This window comes from Manis pentadactyla, chromosome 7, assembly GCF_030020395.1.
Source record: "Manis pentadactyla isolate mManPen7 chromosome 7, mManPen7.hap1, whole genome shotgun sequence".
Classification (NCBI taxonomy): domain Eukaryota; kingdom Metazoa; phylum Chordata; class Mammalia; order Pholidota; family Manidae; genus Manis; species Manis pentadactyla.
Window position 1 is genome coordinate 136579015 of NC_080025.1, and position 20737 is coordinate 136599751.

Below are 20737 nucleotides of genomic sequence, written 5' to 3' on the forward strand. Positions count from 1 at the left end.
GTTTTCAGGGGCACAGTCTTCCCTGGAGGACCTCATAGATTAGGAAATAGGCAAACTTCTTAACACTGTAACTAAACATCTGGATGTGGAGATTTTATCTAGATCTTCAAGGATGAGAAATTCAGGTTAACAAGAACCATGGAGGTCATTTGAGCAGTAAGGGGTCTATTTGACTGAACATGGTTAACATGGGAAGGCTGGGAGATGAAGTGAGAGGTCCATTTGTGGCCAAGGCAGAGAGGCCAGTAATGCCAGGAAGCAGGGCTTGGATTTCCTGCTGCGGGCCATAGGGAGCTCTGGACAATGCGTGATCAGAGGGGGCTGGTGGGACTCCAGAAAGATAGGACTCCAGCTGTACTCCAGGCAGAGAAGTCTCATAATGATGGGCAAGAGCCAGGACCAGTGGGGAGCTCATATAGGGACCTGTGGGAACAATGTAACTAAAGGATAATGAGGGCCAGGTGATCAGAAGAGAGCGGCCAGAAGGTGAAAAGGGAGAGGAGAATATGAATGGCTGATGAGGGAGGATAATTTATTTGAGATGAGGGGAGGGAGGTGGGGAAGATCGTCCAGGGAGGAGGAGAAGTGAAAGTACAGAGAATTTGACAGGACAGGAGAGGCAGCTTGGGAGGCGCTCGTGGAAGAGCATGTAGCTGTCTATCTCCTTGTGCATGCAGCCGCCCTGTGTGCATGTGTGTGTGTATGAGAGAGAGAGGCAGGGAGAGAAAGCCGACTTTTGGGATTTGGCTCTACAGGGTGCTATGCCGCACTCTGACAAGAGGGCTGCCCGCCTTCCAGGCCTCATAATCCTTCACTAAAGTGATGAGAACTCCTGGAGTCCAGGAAATGGACTCCACACTTAAAGAGACAGAACGGAGAACAGGGAACTTGGTGGGCATCCCCTCCCTGTTGCATATCAGCATTACTTTCAGCCTGTGTGTATAGTTGCTCATAAGCCCATGTTTCCTTCCAAGCCCCAAACAGCGTATGTCATTCATTACCTACTCGACGCACGGCCATGTCAATATGCAGCTGACCTCGGACAGGTAAGTGTTTCATTGATCCCCTAAAGCAGACCCAGCGATCAGGCCACAGGGAGGGCCAGGGAGCAGAGGGGGCCCCTGAGCCCACACCGAGGAACCCACTGGTGTGCAGGCACGGCTGCCCTGGACCCTCCCCGCACTGCCCACCCTGACCTTCAGCCCTGGCCCCCTGAGCCCTGCTACCACCTCTGCACTGGCACTGGCCGGACCCGGTGCTGGTAGGCAGACTCCTCCCCTCCGAGCCCAGCCCTCCACCCGACCCAGGTCCTTCCCTCCGTGCTCTACCCTTTCCCTAGAGCAGGCTGACTGTGAAGATTCCCAAATCAGGTGGGGCAGATGTGGGGGGCCTTTAGGGACATAGCCTGGCACCTGCTGTTGTGTGTCAGTTTCTGCCCTGGGCCGCTGGGGAAAGAGGGGACAGTCAGAACCAGGGAGGAAGGGATGGGTGTCATCCAAGTGTGGGTGCTTCAGGAGGGGAACATGTTCCCAGTGAGTCTGGTCAGGTGAGCCCAGGAGTGGGTCCTGAACACCAGGCTAGGGCAGGGTGCTGGAGGAAGGCCCCGTGGGCCTGCATCCCAGGAGGGTCTAGGCAGGAGGTGGGAAGGGATGGAGCTTCTGAGTAGCAGGGAGGTTAAGATTCTCATGGAGGAAAATTACTTGGAGTGGGAGGAGCAGCAGACAGAGCCTGAGGACCCTGCACTGGAGGGTCCCAGGGCCTGTGGACAGGAGAGGCCAGGGTGAGCATGGTGACCTTTCCAGGCTCTGCCTTAAGTGTGGGAGTACGGTGTGCCCTCACCAGGGCCCCCGGGCAGCGGTTGTGCTGCCAGTCACACTGTGATGGAATCACAGCTGGGATCTCCCCATACCCTCCATGGACAGTCAAGGTATATCCCTGGTGAAGTCCCCAGTTCTGCATGGCGTAGACAGAGCTGAGCACAGAGAAGGCCAGGCCACACCTATGGGGCTAGAAAGCAGCGTCCCCTCACCACCCTGCTCACCAGATAGGGGACTGGGAAGGTGGGAACCAGGCCAGCCAATGCCAAAGGCACAGGACAGAGGGCCAGGACAGGGCTCCTTGATGTGGCCCTCTCCCATCCCAGCAGGGCTGCACATGCAGACGGACAAGGACAGCCTGGGGCTGGTTGTAAGAGGCAATCCCTCATTCCATCTCCCACCTGCTCTGATTTTTTTTTCAGAAAAAAAATAAACAATGCTCTTGTTGAATTGTTACATGTAACACCTTCAGGAGCCATAAATATGCAGCACGGATTGAAAAAGGTACGGAATCTAGATTTCTGAGATGTGGCTCCGCTTTATCAAGTTCTCAGAGGGTCATCATTGGGTCATCTCACTGTCCCCCCGACACACATTTTCCTTCATTTTGTTGCAGGCCAATGAGCAGATCAAAAGAACGAGTGCTGCAGGTAAGTGAGCTGCTTCCTGCCTTCTTGGTGATGGTGTCCAGGGGAAGGGCCAGGCCTGGGCCTCAGTGAGGTCGGTGCAGCCCTTTCCAGGCCATGTTCTGGCGCTGACTCCTGGAGCCAGCTGCTTGCTCTCTCTGAGCGGCAGCCCCCTGCTCTGAGTAGTGGGGATGAAAGCCACCCCGAGAGGTTCCGCAGCACAGTAAGGGGTCGCGTGTGCGATGTCATGGTTCCTAGGAAATAGGAGGAACTGGCCCTGGAGCTGGGCTGCATGAAGAAGAAAGGGGGGGACCCAGAGGGCCCTAGAGCAGTGGGGCTTCCCCCTTGCTGAGCACACATCCCTCCCTGACTCCTCCCTTCAGCTCCTTCCCTTGGGTTGATGCTCCTGCTCTGTGTCTCCCATACTGTAAAAGACTGTGCCTGTCCCAGAAACATCTTCATCTTGGCTGTAGGGTCTAGGAAAGATGTGTGGGTCCAGGGAAGGACATTGAGCTGGGGAGGGGGTCTACTGCTCACCTGCCTCTGACCTCAAGTCCTGAGCCTGGGTCTACGGGTACCTGCAGGAGAGCTGTGGGTGAGGCCCAGAGCTGGAACAGGCCTGCATGGATGGGCAGTAATCTTGCACAGTAGGTGTACCCACTCCTGCCTTTGCTCATCTGGAAGGCTGATGCTTATCCTGTGAGATTGCTGGAGTTGCCTTTCAGGGCAAAGGTTCTACTGTCTGGTAGAAGTGACAGTTCTGTAGGAAGAACCCTAAGCTGGGCTCAGTCTCCTCATCTGCAAAGTGGGTCCTGGCCTAGGGGCCCTTCTTGTTGCATGATAAGCTGCAAAGCCTTCCAGGCATGTGGGTGGCAGGTGCTCAGGTCGGGGTGGCCTCTCCCCAGGAGGGTGAGGTGTGGCGAGCAGTGCTCGGGTCCTGGAAGCCTGTGACAGTTGCTCTCATTGACCCAGACATGCCCTACCTCTCCCACAGGAGCGAAGGTCCCCAGCCTCATCATTGTGCTGACAGGTGAACAACTGCTGCCAGAATCGTTTGCACAGACACAAGTTGAAGTGAGTCAAGCCCATTGTTACCAGCCTTTTGGTCCACATATTTGGACCAGATTTATTATACCTAACACTTCCTCTTTCTCAGGCTGCAAAATCCAAGCAGTTGGGGGCAACTCTGTATTTCGTGGGTGTGCAAAATTATCAGCTATCCCAGGTAATTCTGAGCAGGTAACGAGGGGTCACTTGTGAGCCTAGCTGGGGAAAGCTTCAAAGATGGCTCTCTCAGGGTCACCCAGAGGATGGGCCTGTACCCACCAAAAAGTGCCTGGGAAGTGGGGTCAGGGCCTCTCCACTTAGGCTGGGCCCAGGGAGTTGAAAGATGTGCAAGGTGGCCATTCACAATGAGTAACAAGTGTTGTATAAGAGCTGCACAGCAGAGGTGAGGGTGGAAGAGCTTTCCCTTCCCTGAGGGTGGGCTGCTCGTGGATGCCAGGGTCTAGCCCTCGGTGTCTGTCTCCTGGGATGGGGACCTCTGGGTCATCACCTCTGGCTGTGGGCTCAGGTCTTCTCCTCTCCCTTTCAGCTGTTGGAAATTGCTGGTGAAGAGAATCATCCGTTTCAAGTGGACAGTGGATACCCTGGACTGGAAGACATCGTTGACCCAGTGAGCAAGGGGGGATGAAGGGGCTGCACACCGTGCCCCCGCCATTCCCTCCCGTGACCCTGCCACTCCTCTCTCTCTATTTCAGCTCATCGGGAGGTCTTGCGTGCAGATTATATCTGTGGATTTCTCCCCTATCTGCACTGGAGGTAATAACTGGAGTCGCTGTTGTAAACGCAGGAGTGTGTGCATGTTTGTTTTGTGAATGTGTCATGTGTGTGGTGGGAGTGGTGTATGTGGTTCCAGTCTGTGTGGTGTGTATGAGCGCACTGTGTGTGTGTGTGTGTGGAGCGTGTGGTGTGAATGTGTATAATGTGCTGTGTGTACATGAATGTGGTGTCTGTGGGGGAATTGTGGTTTGGAATGCGATTTGGTCCATAGAACGTTTGTTTCAGGTGTGTATGTAAGTCTGTATGAGGTACGGGTGCCTGGGGTGTGCTGGGGGGTGGGCATGTGATGGCAATTTTACCCAGGTTTGTAATGGGCCGACTATCACTTTAGAGCACACTGCACAATGGCTTGGTGACCACACTGCAAAATGACTGCCACATAAGTTTAGTGTAATTACTTTCTTTAATCCCCTGTCCCTGAATCCCAGGCAGCCTGGTATATAACTTTTCTCCCAGAAAGAGTGCCCTCCCTTCCAGAAAGGATCTGTCTCCGTCCTGGGGCTGCAGGTCCCTCTGCGCTCTCAGAGCTGGTGGGCAGCGGGAGTGCAGCGGGGGAAGTGCAGCTCCCTGCACGCTGGCTGTGCTCACTCTTGGGTTCACTTTCTCCTTGGGGTTTTTACTGTTGGAGGAACACGGTGAGGGCAGATAGAATGTAAAAGGAGCAGCTGTCTGGGCAGAGCACAGCCCTTTAACTCAACATCTCTTCTGCTCAAAACCCTGAAACCATCATCCTGCCCCCACTTACCTACAATTCCCAGAGTGAACCAGACCCCTGGGAGCTGTAGTTCCTACAGGAGGACGAGTGGTCAAGAGCAGGGCCTGCAGGGCTGCAGGGACACAAGGCAGCTGCATCCTCCCCAGAGTTCATGGGAATTCTGTTTTGGGGGTGGCCTGCCATAGTTGTGATTTGAGGAAAATAACTCAGCGCTTCCTCACACAGACATTTGGATATTACTCTTGCAGGTAAAAAGGACATCAAGGTTATTGGAAAAGGTTTTCAGGACAGACACCAGGATGAAGTTCTCTGTCAGTTTCGAGTTCGAAAGGAAACCATCCGTAAGTAGCCCCTCCTTTCTCCAGTGATGGCTGTCCCACAGCAAACCAGGCCTTCAGGGCCTGTGCTGGCCATTCACTACGTACACACTGAAAACAAGCAACATGCACAGTGGAAGGGGTAACTGGCACCTGCCACTCGTGCCCAGGACTTAATCGATCCCCAGCACCACCACGCCCCTGGGAGCAGCCTCTCCTGCAGCCCTGGCTGGCTGTGGGGTGGGGTGCTCCCTAAGAGCTGCATGCCCCTCCCTTTCCTGGGCTCTCACTTCCCTTGAGAGGCAAGGACTCGAGTCCATGAGTCTGTGGGAGGGAAGTCGAGGCAGCCACAGGGCTCTGAGTCTCTGCCAGGTCTCCCAGGATGGTGTGTTCAGTTGAGATTGAAAGATGATGCCATAAAAAATCCTCAAGACTCCACTCCAAAACTACCAGAACTAATATCTGAATTCAGCAAAGTTGCAGGATACAAAATTAATACACAGAAATCTGTTGCATTCCTATATACTAAGGATGAACTAGCAGAAAGAAAAATCAGGCAAACAATTCCATTCACAATAGCATCAAAAAGAATAAAATACCAAGGAATAAACCTAACCAAGGAAGTGAAAGACCTATTCCCTGAAAACTACAAAACACTCTTAAGAGAAATTAAAGAGGACACTAATAAGTGGAAATTCATCCCATGCTTGTAATATTGGTTTGAAAACTCCTTTCCAGTCAATCGTGCTTGTCCAGGCCCCTCTGCGTGCTGGGCTGCCGTCACATCATTCGCTTCTCTGGACTGTGAATATCCAACGGGAAAGTCAGTTTGTACCTCTTTGGGGATTTTTTTCCCCCATTTAATCCTAACCATTCAACACCCCAGACACAAATCCTTTCCCCTAACCATACTTAGCATTTAGTTTTCATTATGAGCTCCAACAAAGGGGTAAGAATGTTCAGAATGTCGTAGCTAATCTGACAGTCAAGTCAGCGGCACGGTACCTGGTGTGAGGTAGGTGCTCTGAAAAAGGCAGAGAACAGAAGCCGACATCTGCCAAAGGGCAAGCTCTGCTTGCCAAGGGCCGCAGGAGGGGAGACGGGGATGTGGGGACATGTCCACTCACCTTATTTGTGTGTAAATTTCTTCCAGGAATAAAGGCTATATCCGTGGAAGATACCTCCATTACCTGCCCAGGACCAAAGATAAATAATCCAGGCCAGTAAGTGAAAAGCTCAGGGAACAGTGGTCAGTTTTTGGCACTATGGTGTGACCAGCTTGGAGGATGCCTCCTCCGGCGGAGCTTCTCACACCTGTGCTGGGAGGGCTCAGGGCTTCCTCTGCACCCACCTGTGTGGGTGGTCCCCTGAGGGGCAGTGATCCCCTGTCACCCAGGTTCTATCAAGGAGGGCAGGGTGCAGGAGGTGATGGGCCCCAGGGATGGTCCCTTTGGCCCAGGCAGCCTTTCAGGGCCAAGCCAGCATACCCTGTCATAGAAAAGAGTTTGGAAGGTGACACCAAACAGCCAGGCTGGCCACTGAGCCCATGGCCACGAGGGCATCTGGGCCATGCAGGGCTCCTCAAGGCCCGCTCAGCCTTCATTGCAGAGGTTGACCTCATCTCGCCTGGAGTGCGCTCTCCTGTCCCGTGCCGCCTCCTATCTGGTGTCCTGAATGCCCACTGATCAGAGCCATCACAACGAGGACCACTGTCAGGCTGCAGTTAGAGCCAAGTGCATGCACTGTGCCATCTGGGCTGCTGGTCACCGTCTGCCCTTTCTGTGCTTTAGGGCCGTCTTCATCGATATCAGCCTGGATAATGGCCTCACGTTCATCAAGACGGATTTAGATGTCAGCAGGGGGAGCTGTGTGACTTCCAGGGTAAGACTGCAGCTGCCCTCTGGAACTATGCTCAGTCCATTCACTGGACAGAGACACACACACACTGGGAAGCAACAGGCAGGAACAGTGTCCAGGGCAGGCCCAGCAAGCAGCTTGTGCAGCTGGGCACCTGTGCAGCACGTCACAGCCACTGCATCCCCTGAGCTCCCTGGGGAGCTGTGCCCCACTCAGGCTTCAGAAGTGCCCTGGGGGTACCTCTGTAAAAGTATCTGGGGCTGGGCAGCTCCTCTGCTCTGTTGCAAAGCCAAGGTCCCTGAAGTCACATGGCACCGAACACTTGGGGCTCTAAGCGGACTCCGGAACAATGCTGACTCCCACCTTGCCACCTCCCTGGCCTGGATCTCCTGGTGGGGAGTTCAGAGCTCCCTCTGGGTCTGGCTTAGGTGAGGGGTGGAGGCAGGAGGCTGTGTGCAGGGAGCTAGAGTCCAGGCCCTCAAAACGGATCCCAGACCCAGGAGCCCTGGAGGCTGGGACCCCCTGTGGCCCTGCAGAGTTGAGGTGAATTTCCACTGCACTGGTGCTCCAGCCCAGCTGTGGGTACAGCCCCTGCCCCCAAGCCTGGCTTCCAACAGCACTGACATTACTGTATGTGTCTGTTTATACTTATCCCTGGATGTCTGCTCACAGCAGCAGACAGAACTGACCCATTTGCCCATCAGGAGTCCCACCCGGTGACAAATGCCCTTCAACAGGCACATTGGGAAAAGAACTCAGGAGCCACCGGCGTCTACTCCCAGCACAGTGGCTCCTCCCCCAGCCCTGGCCTGGCCTCCCCTCTCCTCTGCCCCGCCTCCTGGGCACTGAAGCAATCACGCCCTGTCCCTCTCCCACTTCTCTGAAGCATCTCACTTGGTTGAACGGTTCAGGCCTTGCAGCAGCTGAGTGCACAGATGCAGGGAGCTTCTCCTTGGCTATGACTAACAACAGGACAGGAGCCCCCATTCCTTACGGGCCTGGCCTGTACCAGGACGGGCTGTGAACTCTAAACCTCACAGGTGACCACTCACTCGCTCCTGCAGATGTGGAAGTGCAGGCTCAGAGGGGCTGAGCAGCTCTGGGAAGGGGGCAGGGAGGGTGAGGCTACGGGGAGATAGACCCAGGGTGCTGCCCTGACCCTGCAGTGCCCCTTCCTCCCGGCCCCAGCAGCCCCTCCTGCACCCCCTGTGTGCCGTCACTGGTGGGCTGTCAGCCTGGGCGTGCGGCGGGGGCTGCCTGTGGCCCAGCACGGAGGATGCTGCACTCCCTGACGGGGCTCTGGGGCAGGGCCTCTGAGTGGGGTCTGTGGCCCAGGGCTCTTCAGGGGCCCTCAGGGCCCAGCCCTGGGCTCCTAGTCCCGCTGTGCCCTCTCAGAGTGGGGCAATCTGAGTGTAAGGGGAAAGGTGGATTTGGAGGTGTGGGGTCGGGTGCCAAGTGACAGGCACCACAGGAAGCTGCCCAGGTGCACCAAGGACTTAACACATGTGCTTTCTTCAGGAGGGGACCCCACCTGCCCTACTGGGTGCCATACCACACGCTATACAGCGACGAGCCCTTCCAGATGCTGTGTCGAAAGACACACGGAATACTCACCCAGATGGGGTACCTCTCATCTCACTGTTCCCCAGTTTCAAGACTCTCTACTGGGCTGTGCCCCTCCTGGTGCTGCCCTGTTTCCTGGTGCTGTGCTGCTGTATCTGGCGATGGCGCACTAAAAGCGTGAGTGACCCCTGACTACACAGCCCTGTGGCCCAGGCCCTCCCCAGCCAGCCCCCCAAAGTATCGGGACTCCTGGCTGCTCCAGGATCCCGCCTGTGGGAAGGTTCCCGTCAGTTCTGAGGTCATCACCTGCGCACGTGGAGGCTCCGAGTTGCCCCCCCATTCCTGGGCACACAGCCTGGCCTCTAAGGGGCTTTGTGCCTCAGGCTTGCCTCAGAGAGGGGACCTGTGGGCTGCCCTCCCCCCGAGGAGAAGTGAGCCCAGGCCCTGACTCAGGCTTCTGAAGGACTCAGAGGGACAAAGGCCAGGGAGGGACCTCTACTGTGGATTGGAGGAAAACACAGACCCTGCATGGGCAACGATGGCCCCAAAAGGGGGCTAGGTGCCCCAGGATTCCTCTCCTCTGGGGCAGCTGTGCCTTTAAAAGCAGACATGGCCTCTGCCCATCTCTGGAGCCCTGTCCTTCCTTCCCAGTCACCACTCAGGACCAGGGTGTGCTGGGCCCCATGCTGGGCAGGGGACAGAAATGGAGTGGCCCCATTCCTGCCATGGCAGCTCCAGGTCTGATGGCTTGACGGGCCTCGGTCCCTGGGGTGCTGGGGGGAAAATGTCACCTTCATGGCATGTGGCCAGTGTCCTGTCCAACCAGAGCAACAGCAAAGGGCAGAGGCGGGCCCTGGGGAGAGTGGGCACAGAGGCCTGGCTAGCTGGGCTCCCAAGGACAGGTGTGGGGTCACTGTGGGAGGAAGGACCCCCGGGGGTGTGAGGGCAGCCCCAGCAAGACGCCGGCAGGCCTGAGGTCTGCAAACTGGGGGCATGAGGACAGGAAGCCAGGGTGCTGGGTGGACTTCCCTGAGGGCTGGGCACAGGGGCGGTTCAGGGTGTGCGGAGGAAGGGGAGGGAGGAGCAGGAGGGGAAGGGGAGGAGCTCTTATCTTCATAAGACACACAGGCTGCTGATGAAAACCACGTGGTTAGACACCTGTACCAGCACCAGGCATCCTAGGCTGAATGTCTCCCCGGGGACCCACAGGGAAGTGTGGGCTCAGCTCAGGCAGGGGGAGCCAGCCGGCCACAGACCCATACGCAGCGAGCACCCAGATGGACACCCAAAGCCCTGTTCTGTCCCTCTGCTGCAGAGCAGGTCCCCTCCTGGGGGCATGGCTGAGCCAGAGCCTTCTCACCCTGTGTTTATCACACCATCTTTCTATTTCCCAGAAGCCACCACCAAAACCAGACAAGGTAGGTCATGTTTGGTTTGGTTGTGATGGTGTCAGAGCCTGCGGGCACACTGGCCTTCACAAGGAGGCCTCCCGCAGCCCAGGGAGATCTCCCCGCACCCTCCAGCTCTCATGCCCTTAGCAGAGAGAGCTGGCAGAAGAGGGTGACAGGGCCACGGTGGGCCCCCTCTAAGATGTGGGACTCACAGTGTCACACAGAGGACACCCTTTTCGTGCTCCCATCAGAGCCTGACCAAGGGCCTCTGTCATGAATTAGCAACTCATGGGCCTGTTTCAGCAACTGCTATGATTCCCACTGAAACAAAGGGATTTTTGTTCAATTCCCAAAGGCCTGCTTGTAGGAGGCTCTTCCATAGGACTCAGTGAGTTATGGTAAAGAGGCTCAGGTTTCAGGACCTGGTCCCCTCCTCTGGGCTCTCATGTATGTGGCGCTGCATTTCACAGGCCTTCATCCCTGAATCCTGGCTGAGAGAGGGGCTATGGTGGGGTTGGCCTTTAGGGGCAGCAGGGCTGGGGAGAGTGGAGGGCGTCTTATGTGGCATTAGGCTGTGAGGGAGGCCCAGCCCAGGTGCACACAGAGCCCAAGTACCAGGTGAGCAGGCATGGCTCCCCTGGGGCAGGGGCCTAACCAGGGCCCATAGCTGGGACACAGTGTCCCGAGGCAGGAAATGAGGGTCTGGGGTGAGTGGAAGGTGGGCCTCCCTGCCCGGGTGAGTACGCTGTATGGATGCAGGTGGCCTGGGAGACCCATCTGCCAGGGTCACGTGAGCACAGCCCTGTCCTTGTGAATGCTCTCACCCTGGCCACCCTCCTCTAAGTCACAGAGCCCCAGGACCAGGTCTCTCTAAGGGGAGCTGCCTCAGGGAACGAAGGGGATGTGAGAGAATTTCTTGCCCTTTTGGGGAACAGCCTTATTTGCAAACTAAGAGTTTGCTGGCTTTTCATCAGGATGGCTCCCTCCTAAGGGACAGGGTGCTAGTCCTTTTTCCTGGAGGTCTCCCAGCAAACACTTGCGGAGTGACCAGGAAGTGACAGGTGCAGGGCCACAGCTGCAGCGTCCCTACCCCAGGAGCTGCCTGCAAGGAAGCAGACACTGTTTTCTCTTTCTAGTGCCCAGTGTCACCACAGATGTGCCCCATGGTGATCGTGTCATGCTGTGGGAATCATGATAAAGAGAAGATAAAGGAACCAGAGGTGAGAAGGGCCCTAGACAGGTGCTGATCCCCCAGGCTGGGCTGAGGGGGGACAGGGGCAGCCGGCTCCTGCCCCACAGACACGGGCCCAGGAGGCAGGGCTTCTGTGGTGGTGAGGTTATGGGTGCTGGGCTTTGATCACCTGGCACCACAGTAGAAGACACTGTCCTGGCCCTAGAGGCCTGGGAGAGAGAAAAGGCACGAGGGCTCATATTCCCCCCACCCCCACCAGGCTGGTCCCAGCCCCCGGGGTTCCCCCTTGGCTCGGGCCCAGGCTTCTGGATGTGGGTGGCTGCGCAACAGGTTCCAGTCCACATTTCTGGCCGAGCTTGTCATCCGCTCCCACAAAGCTTGGGTTTCATTGGCCCTCAGGGGGATCAATGAGAACAAACCGAATGGCACAAACCCGCACAGGTCAGGGAAAGCCAGGGAAGTTCTGTGCCAGTTCTTTCTGCCATTAACACTCCCCGGAAATATGAGTGTCACCTGCTGCTCTTGCAGACGTCCCCTCAGCAGAGTGAGGGAGAGAACTGCAGGGTCCCTGTGACCCACTGAGAAAGGGTGACTGGTACCTGGAGGAGGGGCCTGAAGGACCCCCACCCCCAGGAAGAACCAGGGCCCCACCCAGTGAGGAGAACCCATCCTGCAGGTCCCAGAGATGGCAGGGGTGGACGGGGACCCGGTTGGCAGGTGTTGAGGAGGAAAGAGCCCCACAGTGTGTCAGGCCCTGCCACCGTCTCCCTGATTCTACATCTATTTTTGACAGATCCATTAATTCCTCCTAAGCTTCAAATGGCAGCTGAGAGCCATCCTGCTCTCGCTGCAGGCAGTCTGGGGCCCCAGGAAACCCCAAACACAGCTGCCAGAGCTAGAAGCCCCTTGCTGAGGATTGTTCTGCCACAGTGCCTGCCCCATGCTGACACCTGTCAGGGCTCAGAGGGGCCTGAGCCACAGCGTCTGGCATGGGTCCATGATGCCACCTGCCATTGGGCCCAGGGCCACTTTCTGGTCTGTTCTCTGCCTTCCTCTGGTCCCCACGAAACTCCAGTATCATGAACCTACCCCCCTGAGCAGAACAAGGGTTCTCTTGCCCTCTGTGTGTCCCCAAGATGCAGGCCCTGTTCCCCACCTTTCCAGCTCCTGTGCCGTGGCCACCCCATGTTTCCCCTTCATGTCCTCTCTGTGGTCACTCTGGATTGCCTCCAAACTTTGACCTTTCCCTCTAAATGTAGCCCGTGACTCTCCCACAGCAAAAATTCTGATTTGTTCCAAATTCCAAAACTTTCAGTGACTGACAGTAATCTCACCCCAAACACACAAGGCTGACGGGCCCCCTGCCAACGGTGGAGGCTGCAGTGTGGGGTCGGCAGTGCCCTGGGGACAGAGCCAGAGGGGCCGCTCCCCCTCACAAGACAGCGGCCAAGCCTTAAGTTTCCTCACAGCCACACCTTTTCAGGACAAATCGGGCCCCTTGTGTGACTTTGTTGAGACCTGCACTGAGGGGCCACAGGTGTGTCAGCCCATGAATATGTAAGCGGGACATCAGAGGTTCCGGTCTCCTGACACAGAGAGACTTTGCTTGTGCTCTTGACAGTTACCCTCAGGCACAGTGGGTCAGAGAGCCCTGTATGGGAACCTGCCAAGGATGATGCCCAAGACATGGGGGCATGGCGCTCCTGAGCTCCCAGCTGACCCTGGGCAGGGACCCCCCCCACAGTCCCGTGCGTTGTCATTGCAAGGTGTTAGGACACTTATTATCTAGGGCACTACCCAGTTCTTCAAAACTTAGGGCAACAGGCCTGGGGGCAAAAGCAGGCCATTGAGGTCTCTTGGCCTCCCAGGCCACTGTCCCTCCGCTCTGAGCACCCCACCCTGTGGGTGTGTGGCTCCCTTCAATTCCTGAGACTCTCCTGGCTGCTCAGGCAGGTGTCGGGCTGGCCGACAGGGCCTGGTCTTACCAGTTACTAAGGATTCATTCCTTCCGTTATTGCCTTTGACACCAAGAGGGAAGCCAAATTGTTATAATCATCACCTTAGAATTTAATAATAACAGTGACTAATTTTTATTGTGTTCCCCTTAGGGACCAGTTGATAGATCAGAACCATATACACTTTGACTGTTTCAATCCTCCCAGTAACTGCACCTGTAGGTTTTAATGGTGTCCCAGGTTTACTAAGATGGTCCTGACACAGAGAGGCACAAGCTCTGTGTCATCACAAAGCCTGGAGGTGGCAGAGCTGAACTTGACTCTTACCCCTGGCTCCTCCGTTTTCACTGCCCTCCCCTCCTTTGGGGTCGGCACTCATTTCCTGATGGCTTTACCCCCAAACCACCAGGGGGTGGCCCTACTCAGACCCTCGGGCCCAGGACAGCTCCTGGCTCACCTGGGAGTCATCTGCCTGAGCTTCCTCAGCCTCAGACCCTTTGCACGGACTGGGCTGGGACACCTGGAGGACATGTGGTCCCCAGAATCCGAGCAGGGCTACATTGGCCACACCCTGGCTCCAGTGGCTGAGCAGGCGGCCTTTAGAAGTTCTGGGCATCCCCAGAAGCCTCTGCACATGGCTGATGAGACACACCTGAGGCATGTTTGTGTCCAGCAGGGCCAGTGCCTGGCATCAGAGGTTCAGGTCTCCTGTGGAAGGTGGGCTAGAGGTTCTGATCAGTGGAATCACAACCCGGAGATGCCACGCAGGGGCAGGGGCAGGGACAACAGAGCCAGATAGAGAGTTCAAGCAAGGGGAGTCAAGTGACCCGAGGGTGGACAAGAGCAAGCTGCTAGGCTGGCCTTCGGGCCCAGCAAGGTGAGGGTGGGGACACTGAGCAACTGTCTGAAAAGGTCGCCTTTCCAAGGGCCAAGCTCAGGCAACGAGGGTAGCAGAGTGATGGGTTCTGGGCATGTACAGCTGCCCAGGGTTTGGCCAGGCCCCTCAGGGCTACCTCTGAAGTCATCCCAGCAATGCTGAGAGCCCCAAGTGACCACCTGTTTGTTCGCTGGTGGTGCAGTGGGGGTCGCAGAGGTCAGGGAAGTGGGAGAGGTCACCCCAACATGTGGCAGCACGCAGGATTTCATACATGAACTGAGCTCGTGCTAAGGAGAGCTGTGCCCTGTGCACAGGCTCCCTCCCTCTCCCCTGCCACGGCCCTGGGGAACCCAGGACTGTAGGATTCCAGCTGGACATCTGGACCCTCGCACAGATGCTGGGGTTTTGGCTCCTGCTCTTTAAGCCTTCAGTGTTAGAGTCTAGGCCTCAAGGTAATGATGGGCTGAGAGGCTTGGGTGATACTGGGCCCTGCAGTTCCTGCAGAGCAGGAAGGGCCCCAGCCCAGCCTGATCTCAGTGCCAGACAGCCCGCCCAGTGTGCCTGGGGCCTGTTACCAAGGTGTAGCCTTGTGGCCTTGCACGTACTAACAGAGGCAGCCTTGTTCACTTCTGCTCTGGCAAACAGGCCGTGTCTCTGCCCCACTGCCTTCAAATCCCAGAGGAGTTTCTCTCCTCCTGCTCCCTTACAGGGCATCCCTCCTACACACGCACACACACACACAGTGACCCAGCTAGAGTCACTCCAGTTCCTTAGTCTTGTGCCAAACCCTGACTCCCATCAGGTCCTGATTCTCTTCCTCATTGCCTGAGCCCAGGGCAGCCTACAGTTCATGGGAAATGACCCTCGTAGATCCATCAGGAGAGTCAGGTTCAGGATGGAAATCTTACCCTCTCACTGAACGGGTGCTCAGGGCAACAGAAGGGCTCCCAGTGAGGGTGACCTCTGCCACCCCCTCACGAGGTCTTTTTTAGACAAAATGGGTGTCATTTCCTCCTACAGCTCCCTACAGGGACCAAAGCTGCTGCTTACACACATTTAGGGAATTTGATCAAAATGATTCTAAAGTTGACCTGAAAAAATAAACAGTTAAGAATATGCGCAAGAGAGAACAGTTCATCTCTTTGGGACCTCCCCGTGGGCACAAGAAGACTGATGTCAGTGCTGAGAAGGGAGCTCCAGGTCCAGTGTCCTGGGGGCTGTAGGGCCAGAGTTCCCCCAGTTTGGCCTTAGGAATGTGGCATGATGGACAAGGTGGGGGGGGGATGGGTGAGTAGAGTCTGCAAATGTGCAGTGGGCTTGAGAGGACGGGGTGTCACTGGGCCCCTTGTGGCCTTTCATGCACCAACGTAGGCAGCCTTGTTTGTTCTGCTCTGGCAAAGAGGTCAGGGGCTAGGCCAGGGGAGTGGACAGCTCTCAAGCAGAAAAGCACCAGGGGCAGAGTGGGAGCTTAGGGACACACAGGGCAGGGTCACAGGCTTTGCATGCATGCAGGCCAGGCTGGTGACAAGGGAGGGGCTTGGTGGTGAGGAGTCTGGCAAGCCAGCTGGGCCCTGGAGCTGCATTCCCAGGCAGAGGGGAAGCGCAGCCGAAGGTGGCAGCTGCCAGGAGCTTCTCGGGGAAGGTGATTTTGTGAGGCCTGGAATGGCATAGACCAGAGCCAGGTGTCCAGGGGAGAGGAGACGCTCAAGTAGGCCTGAGAAGGGAGGCCAAGGGCCTGGCCAGGCAGTAGGTACACAGGGAGGTGAGAGTGGACTTCCGGCCAGAGGCAGAGGAGCCTAGGACAGGATCTGGGCAGAGTGCGCTCTGGGGCTTGATGCAGGAAAGACAGGTTCCGGAAGCCTGATGTTAGCGCGCTCCATGGTGCCCCTAGGCAGACCTGGCGGGGGGATCAGTGGGATTCGGGCCAGCAGGACAAGGGTGGGCTTGAGAAGACAAGGAACTTGGCCAACCTCATGAGTGAGGGAAACTACGCCATCAGCTCCCAGTTCCTGTGGCCTCTCAGTGACTTTCTCTCCCTCCTCTTCCCCACAGAGGTGTGATTGTGCCGTCCCCCTAATGATGCCCTATGGTGGGTCGTTGTCCTGCGGCACATGGATCTACCATCAACCCAGCTGTCACTGCTCCCACTTCAGCAGCACCTGCTCACGGTGCCACGGTGCCCAACCCAACTGCTGCCAGCTGAACGGGGCCCCTCGCACCTGCTGCCGCCTGCATCCTCTGGAAAGCTGCTTTGAGACTCTCACCCCATAACACAATCTCTACAGCACCAAACCCCAATATTGTTTTTAGTTTGTGTGTGTCTGTTTTTTAATTTTGGTATGATTAATATACACTTAAATGAGCAACATTGTGGTTATTAGATTCTCCCCATTATCAAGTCCCCACCATATACCCCATTACAGTCACTGTCCATCAGCGTAGTGAGATGCTACAGAGTCACTACTTGTCTTCTCTATGATGTACAGCCCTCCCCGTGGGCCCCCCACATTATCTGTGCTAATCATAATGCCCCTTCTTCCCCTTATCCCTCCCTTCCCATCCATCCTCCCCAGTCCTTTCCCTTTGGTAACTGTTAGTCCATTCTTGGGTTCTGTGATTCTGCTGCTGTTTTGTTCCTTCAGTTTTTGCTTTGTTCTTTTACTCCAAAGATGAGTGAAATCATTTGATGCTTGTCTTTTTCCACCTGGCTTATTTCACTGAGCATAATACACTCTAGCTCCATCCATGTTGTTGCAAATGGTAGGATTTGTTACCTGCCACTTGAGGAGTATTAGACCCTTAGTTATCATCCCAGGTTGCTGTGGGACTTGGTGTAAGTCCCTTTTATTTATTTTATTTTTTATTTTTATTAAGGTATTATTGATATACACACTTATGAAGGTTTCACATGAAAAACAGTGTGGTTACTACGTTCACCCATATTATTGAGCCCCCCCCCCCATACTCCATTGCGGTCACTGTCAGTGTAGTAAGATGCCACAGAGTCACTATTTGCCTTCTATGTGCTACATTGTCTTCCCCATGATCCTCATCACACCATGTGTGCCAATCATAATGCCCCTGAATCCCCTTCTCCCTCCCTCACCACCCGCCCTCCCACACCCCTCCCCTTTGGTAACCACTAATCTTTTCTTAGAGTCTGTGAGTCTGCTGCTGTTTTGTTCCTTCAGTTTTGCTTCATTGTTATACTCCACAAATGAGGGAAATCATTTGGTAAGTGTCCTTCTCTGCCTTGCTTATTTCACTGAGCATAATATCCTCCAGCTCCATCCATGTTGTTTCAAATGGAAGGATTTGTTTCTTTCTCATGGCTGAATAATATTCCATTGTGTATATGTACCAGCTCTTCTTTATCCATTCATCTACTGATGGACACTTAGGTTGCTTCCACATTTTGGCTATTATAAATAGTGCTCCGATCAACATAGGGGTGCATATGTCTTTTTGAAACTGGGATCTTGTTTTCTTTGGGCAAATTCCTAGGAGTGGGATTCCCAGGTCAAATGGTATTTCTATTTTTAGTTTTTTGAGGAACCTCCATATTGCTTTCCACAATGGTTGAACTAGCTTACATTCCCACCAGCAGTGTAGGAGGGTTCCCCTTTCTCCACATCCTCGCCAGCATTTGTTGTTCTTAGTCTTTTCAATGCTGGTCATCCTTACTGGTGTGAGGTGATAACTCATTGTGGTTTTAAATTGCATTTCCCTGATGATTAGTGATGTGGAGCATCTTTTCATGTGCCTGTTGGCCATCTGAATTTCTTCTTTGGAGAAGTGTCTGTTCATATCCTCTGCCCATTTTTTAATTGGGTTATTTGCTTTCTGGTTTATGAGGCATGTGAGTTCTTTATATATTTTGGATGTTAACCCCTTGTCGGATATGTCATTTACAAATATGTTCTCCCATACTGTGGGATGCCTTTTTGTTCTGCTGATGGTGTCCTTTGCCATACAGAATCTTTTTAGCTTGATGTAGTCCCATGTGTTCATTTTTGCTTTTGTTTCCCTTGGTGTTAAGTCCCGTTTAGAGCATACAGTGCACTCCTGCTGGGCTCTGATGCTTTCTTCAATGGTTAAAGTCCAGGCCCTGCTGAAGGGCTACAGCCTGCATTGTCTTTTGCCCTGGATGCAACAAACATTTTTGTAGCCATTGGGCCACATCAGAGTCAGGCTTTCTTTCTAGCCAGCATACCTGGGCCAGTTCATCTGCTTCATCAACTCATGGGGATGCCAGCAGCAAATGGCGTCTGCTCTTTTTTGGATTTTGACCAGAATTCAATAAGCTGGTGAGTCCATTCAAGCTACTTGCAGGGACCCCAGCCATAACTGTCTTTGGTCAATGGACAGCCGTCTCACAGGGTCTTGACAGGTCTGTCACACTCAGGGCCTAGAAGGTCTTGACTGCCCATTTTGCAGCGGTGAAAGAAAATGCACATGTCTCATCCTAGGCCCACCTGATGCCCTTTCATACCACATGGTATAAGGGCTTCATCATTTGTGCCAGATGCGGGATAAACACTCTCCAGTAGCCTAAAAGACCCAAAAACTCTTGCAATAGTGTGATGGCTGTGGGGGTAGGAAAAGCCTGAACTTTATCTATAATCACTGCTTCTGGGATATCTTTACTCTTACCCAACCAGACAACCCCCCAGAATTTGACTGACAAACCAGGTCCCTGAAACTTGGTGCTCTTCACAGCCCATCTTTTCTCCTGTACATATTGCAGGTGCTGCACAATGTTTGTTGCATGCAGGACTGGTGGTAAGAAAATAAAAAGTAAGCATGATGTCATCAATATAATGGTACAGCTGTACCATTGGCAGGTTCTCCCATGCTGCAGATCCTGGGCTCCAAGTCCATGACACACGGTGGGGCTGTGGAGGTGCTCTCGTGGAAGGACAGGGACAGCCCACTGCCATCCTTCCCATGTGAAGGAAAACTGTTCCTGACTGTCCTGTGCTATGTTTATGGAGAAGAAAGCATTAGCAAGATCCACAACATAATATGTCCCTCGTCCATGACGTAGGATATTCATGAGGACTGTAACAGAGGGGCCAGCAGCCTGCAGAGGGGGTATGCTTACTCAGTACTCTGTAACCCACGGTCGTATGCCAGGAGCCATCTGGATTTTTTACCAGACATACCAGGAGATTAAAAGGGTTATAAGTAGGCTTTATAGTGCCCACTTTTCCAGTTCCTGGAGGGGTTCTCCAATTTCTTTATGCCCTCCAGGGAATTTGTAGTGCTTGGCATTAGTCACCTGCTGATGCACAAGAAAAGCTACAGGCAGGTGCTTAGCATGTCCACTCAGAATGCCTTTACCACACATATCCTCAGTCTGAACTCACCAGACCACAGGCCCTGGAGGACATCTATCCCCAAAATATATTTAGGGATGGGAGAGATATACATAGTATATTCCTTCGGGTGTAGATGCCCTATTCCCAGTGGGATTCAGGCTTGTTTCACTCTGATAGCCTTACCTCCGCATCTAACTATAACAGTGGGGATCCCTGAAAATCACTCACGATTGCCATAAATCAGTGAACATTCACCTCCTGTGTCTACCAGAGCTGGGATGTGTTGAACATTCACTGGGTACCAATGAATTGATATTTGAACACGTGGCCTATGGTCCCCACCTGGTTACCCAAGGCAGGTGCCTTGACCCTCTACTCAGTAAAACTGTGTAGTCCAATCACCTTCCTGTGTGGTTTCAGGTGAGGATGGCTCACTGTCTAGCAGGAAATCTTGCAGGCTCAGAGGCCAAGACTTGTGGCTTTGTCTCCATTTCTTGATCCTCAGCTGCTGGAACCACTGCTCTGGCTTCAGTTGTTGCCACAGCTTCAATAAAATTCTAGTCAACTTCCCATCCAATTTCTCTCTGTCCACTCCTGCCCCTATCAAATCAATCCATATCTGGGTCCTTATGACCTTCACAGGGCCCTTTAAGCCCTTCCTCTCAGTAGTGGACTACACTCCCTTCTGTGCCTTCATCACTTCAGCTTCCCCCAAATATGCCACAATATGGGTAACCTCATTTATTGGCTGCCCTAAGTGAGGGGCAAGAATGGCTACTAAGGGCCCAAAGAGGGTTGAGGGAGCCATTTGCAACAAGATACCCTTATCCCCACCATAAACAGCTCCTCGTTTTGGGTCATAATTTACTGGGTTATAAATGGTATTTTTCATGCCCAAATTCTGTAACACATGTTAGAGCTTGGCATGCATCTGCCATCTACTGGGGAAGATGGTAAGTCACCCAGATTTGGTTGTACAGTGTGAAGTGTGGCCATCAGCCATTTGAGGAGGGAATGGGTCCTGGGGTTCTGGTGTACATTCTGCACTCACTGTTGCAAGGCAGGATGAGTTGTCAGGGAAGCCAACTTTCCCATCTCTGATTCAGACAGGAGGATGCTATCCACCTCTATGTCCCAAAGGTAAGGGAGGTGGGCTGATATGGATTCTGAGGGTTTCTGCTGAAACTGGAAGCCCAGATCCACCAGCTCTGCCTGTGTCTAGGGGAACATAGAGTGCACTATGCCCTGGAGAGGGGGATGTACC

At 54.3% G+C, this 20737-nt stretch overlaps 1 protein-coding gene across 1 annotated transcript in view; it reads left to right on the plus strand.

Moving 5' to 3' along the window:
* Positions 1-16565, plus strand: part of LOC118932595 (anthrax toxin receptor-like) — a 30510-nt gene extending 13945 nt beyond the window's left edge. The window contains exons 5-17 of the mRNA XM_057504838.1: positions 975-1046; positions 2240-2321; positions 2434-2467; positions 3438-3517; positions 3600-3668; positions 4038-4118; positions 4204-4264; positions 5249-5341; positions 6471-6540; positions 7108-7198; positions 8693-8914; positions 11265-11348; positions 16205-16565. Of these exons, the coding sequence (XP_057360821.1) occupies positions 975-1046; positions 2240-2321; positions 2434-2467; positions 3438-3517; positions 3600-3668; positions 4038-4118; positions 4204-4264; positions 5249-5341; positions 6471-6540; positions 7108-7198; positions 8693-8914; positions 11265-11348; positions 16205-16423 (1258 nt within the window). The 3' untranslated portion in view covers positions 16424-16565. The remainder of the gene's footprint in view (positions 1-974; positions 1047-2239; positions 2322-2433; positions 2468-3437; positions 3518-3599; positions 3669-4037; positions 4119-4203; positions 4265-5248; positions 5342-6470; positions 6541-7107; positions 7199-8692; positions 8915-11264; positions 11349-16204) is intronic.
* Positions 16566-20737: the final 4172 nt, after the last annotated feature.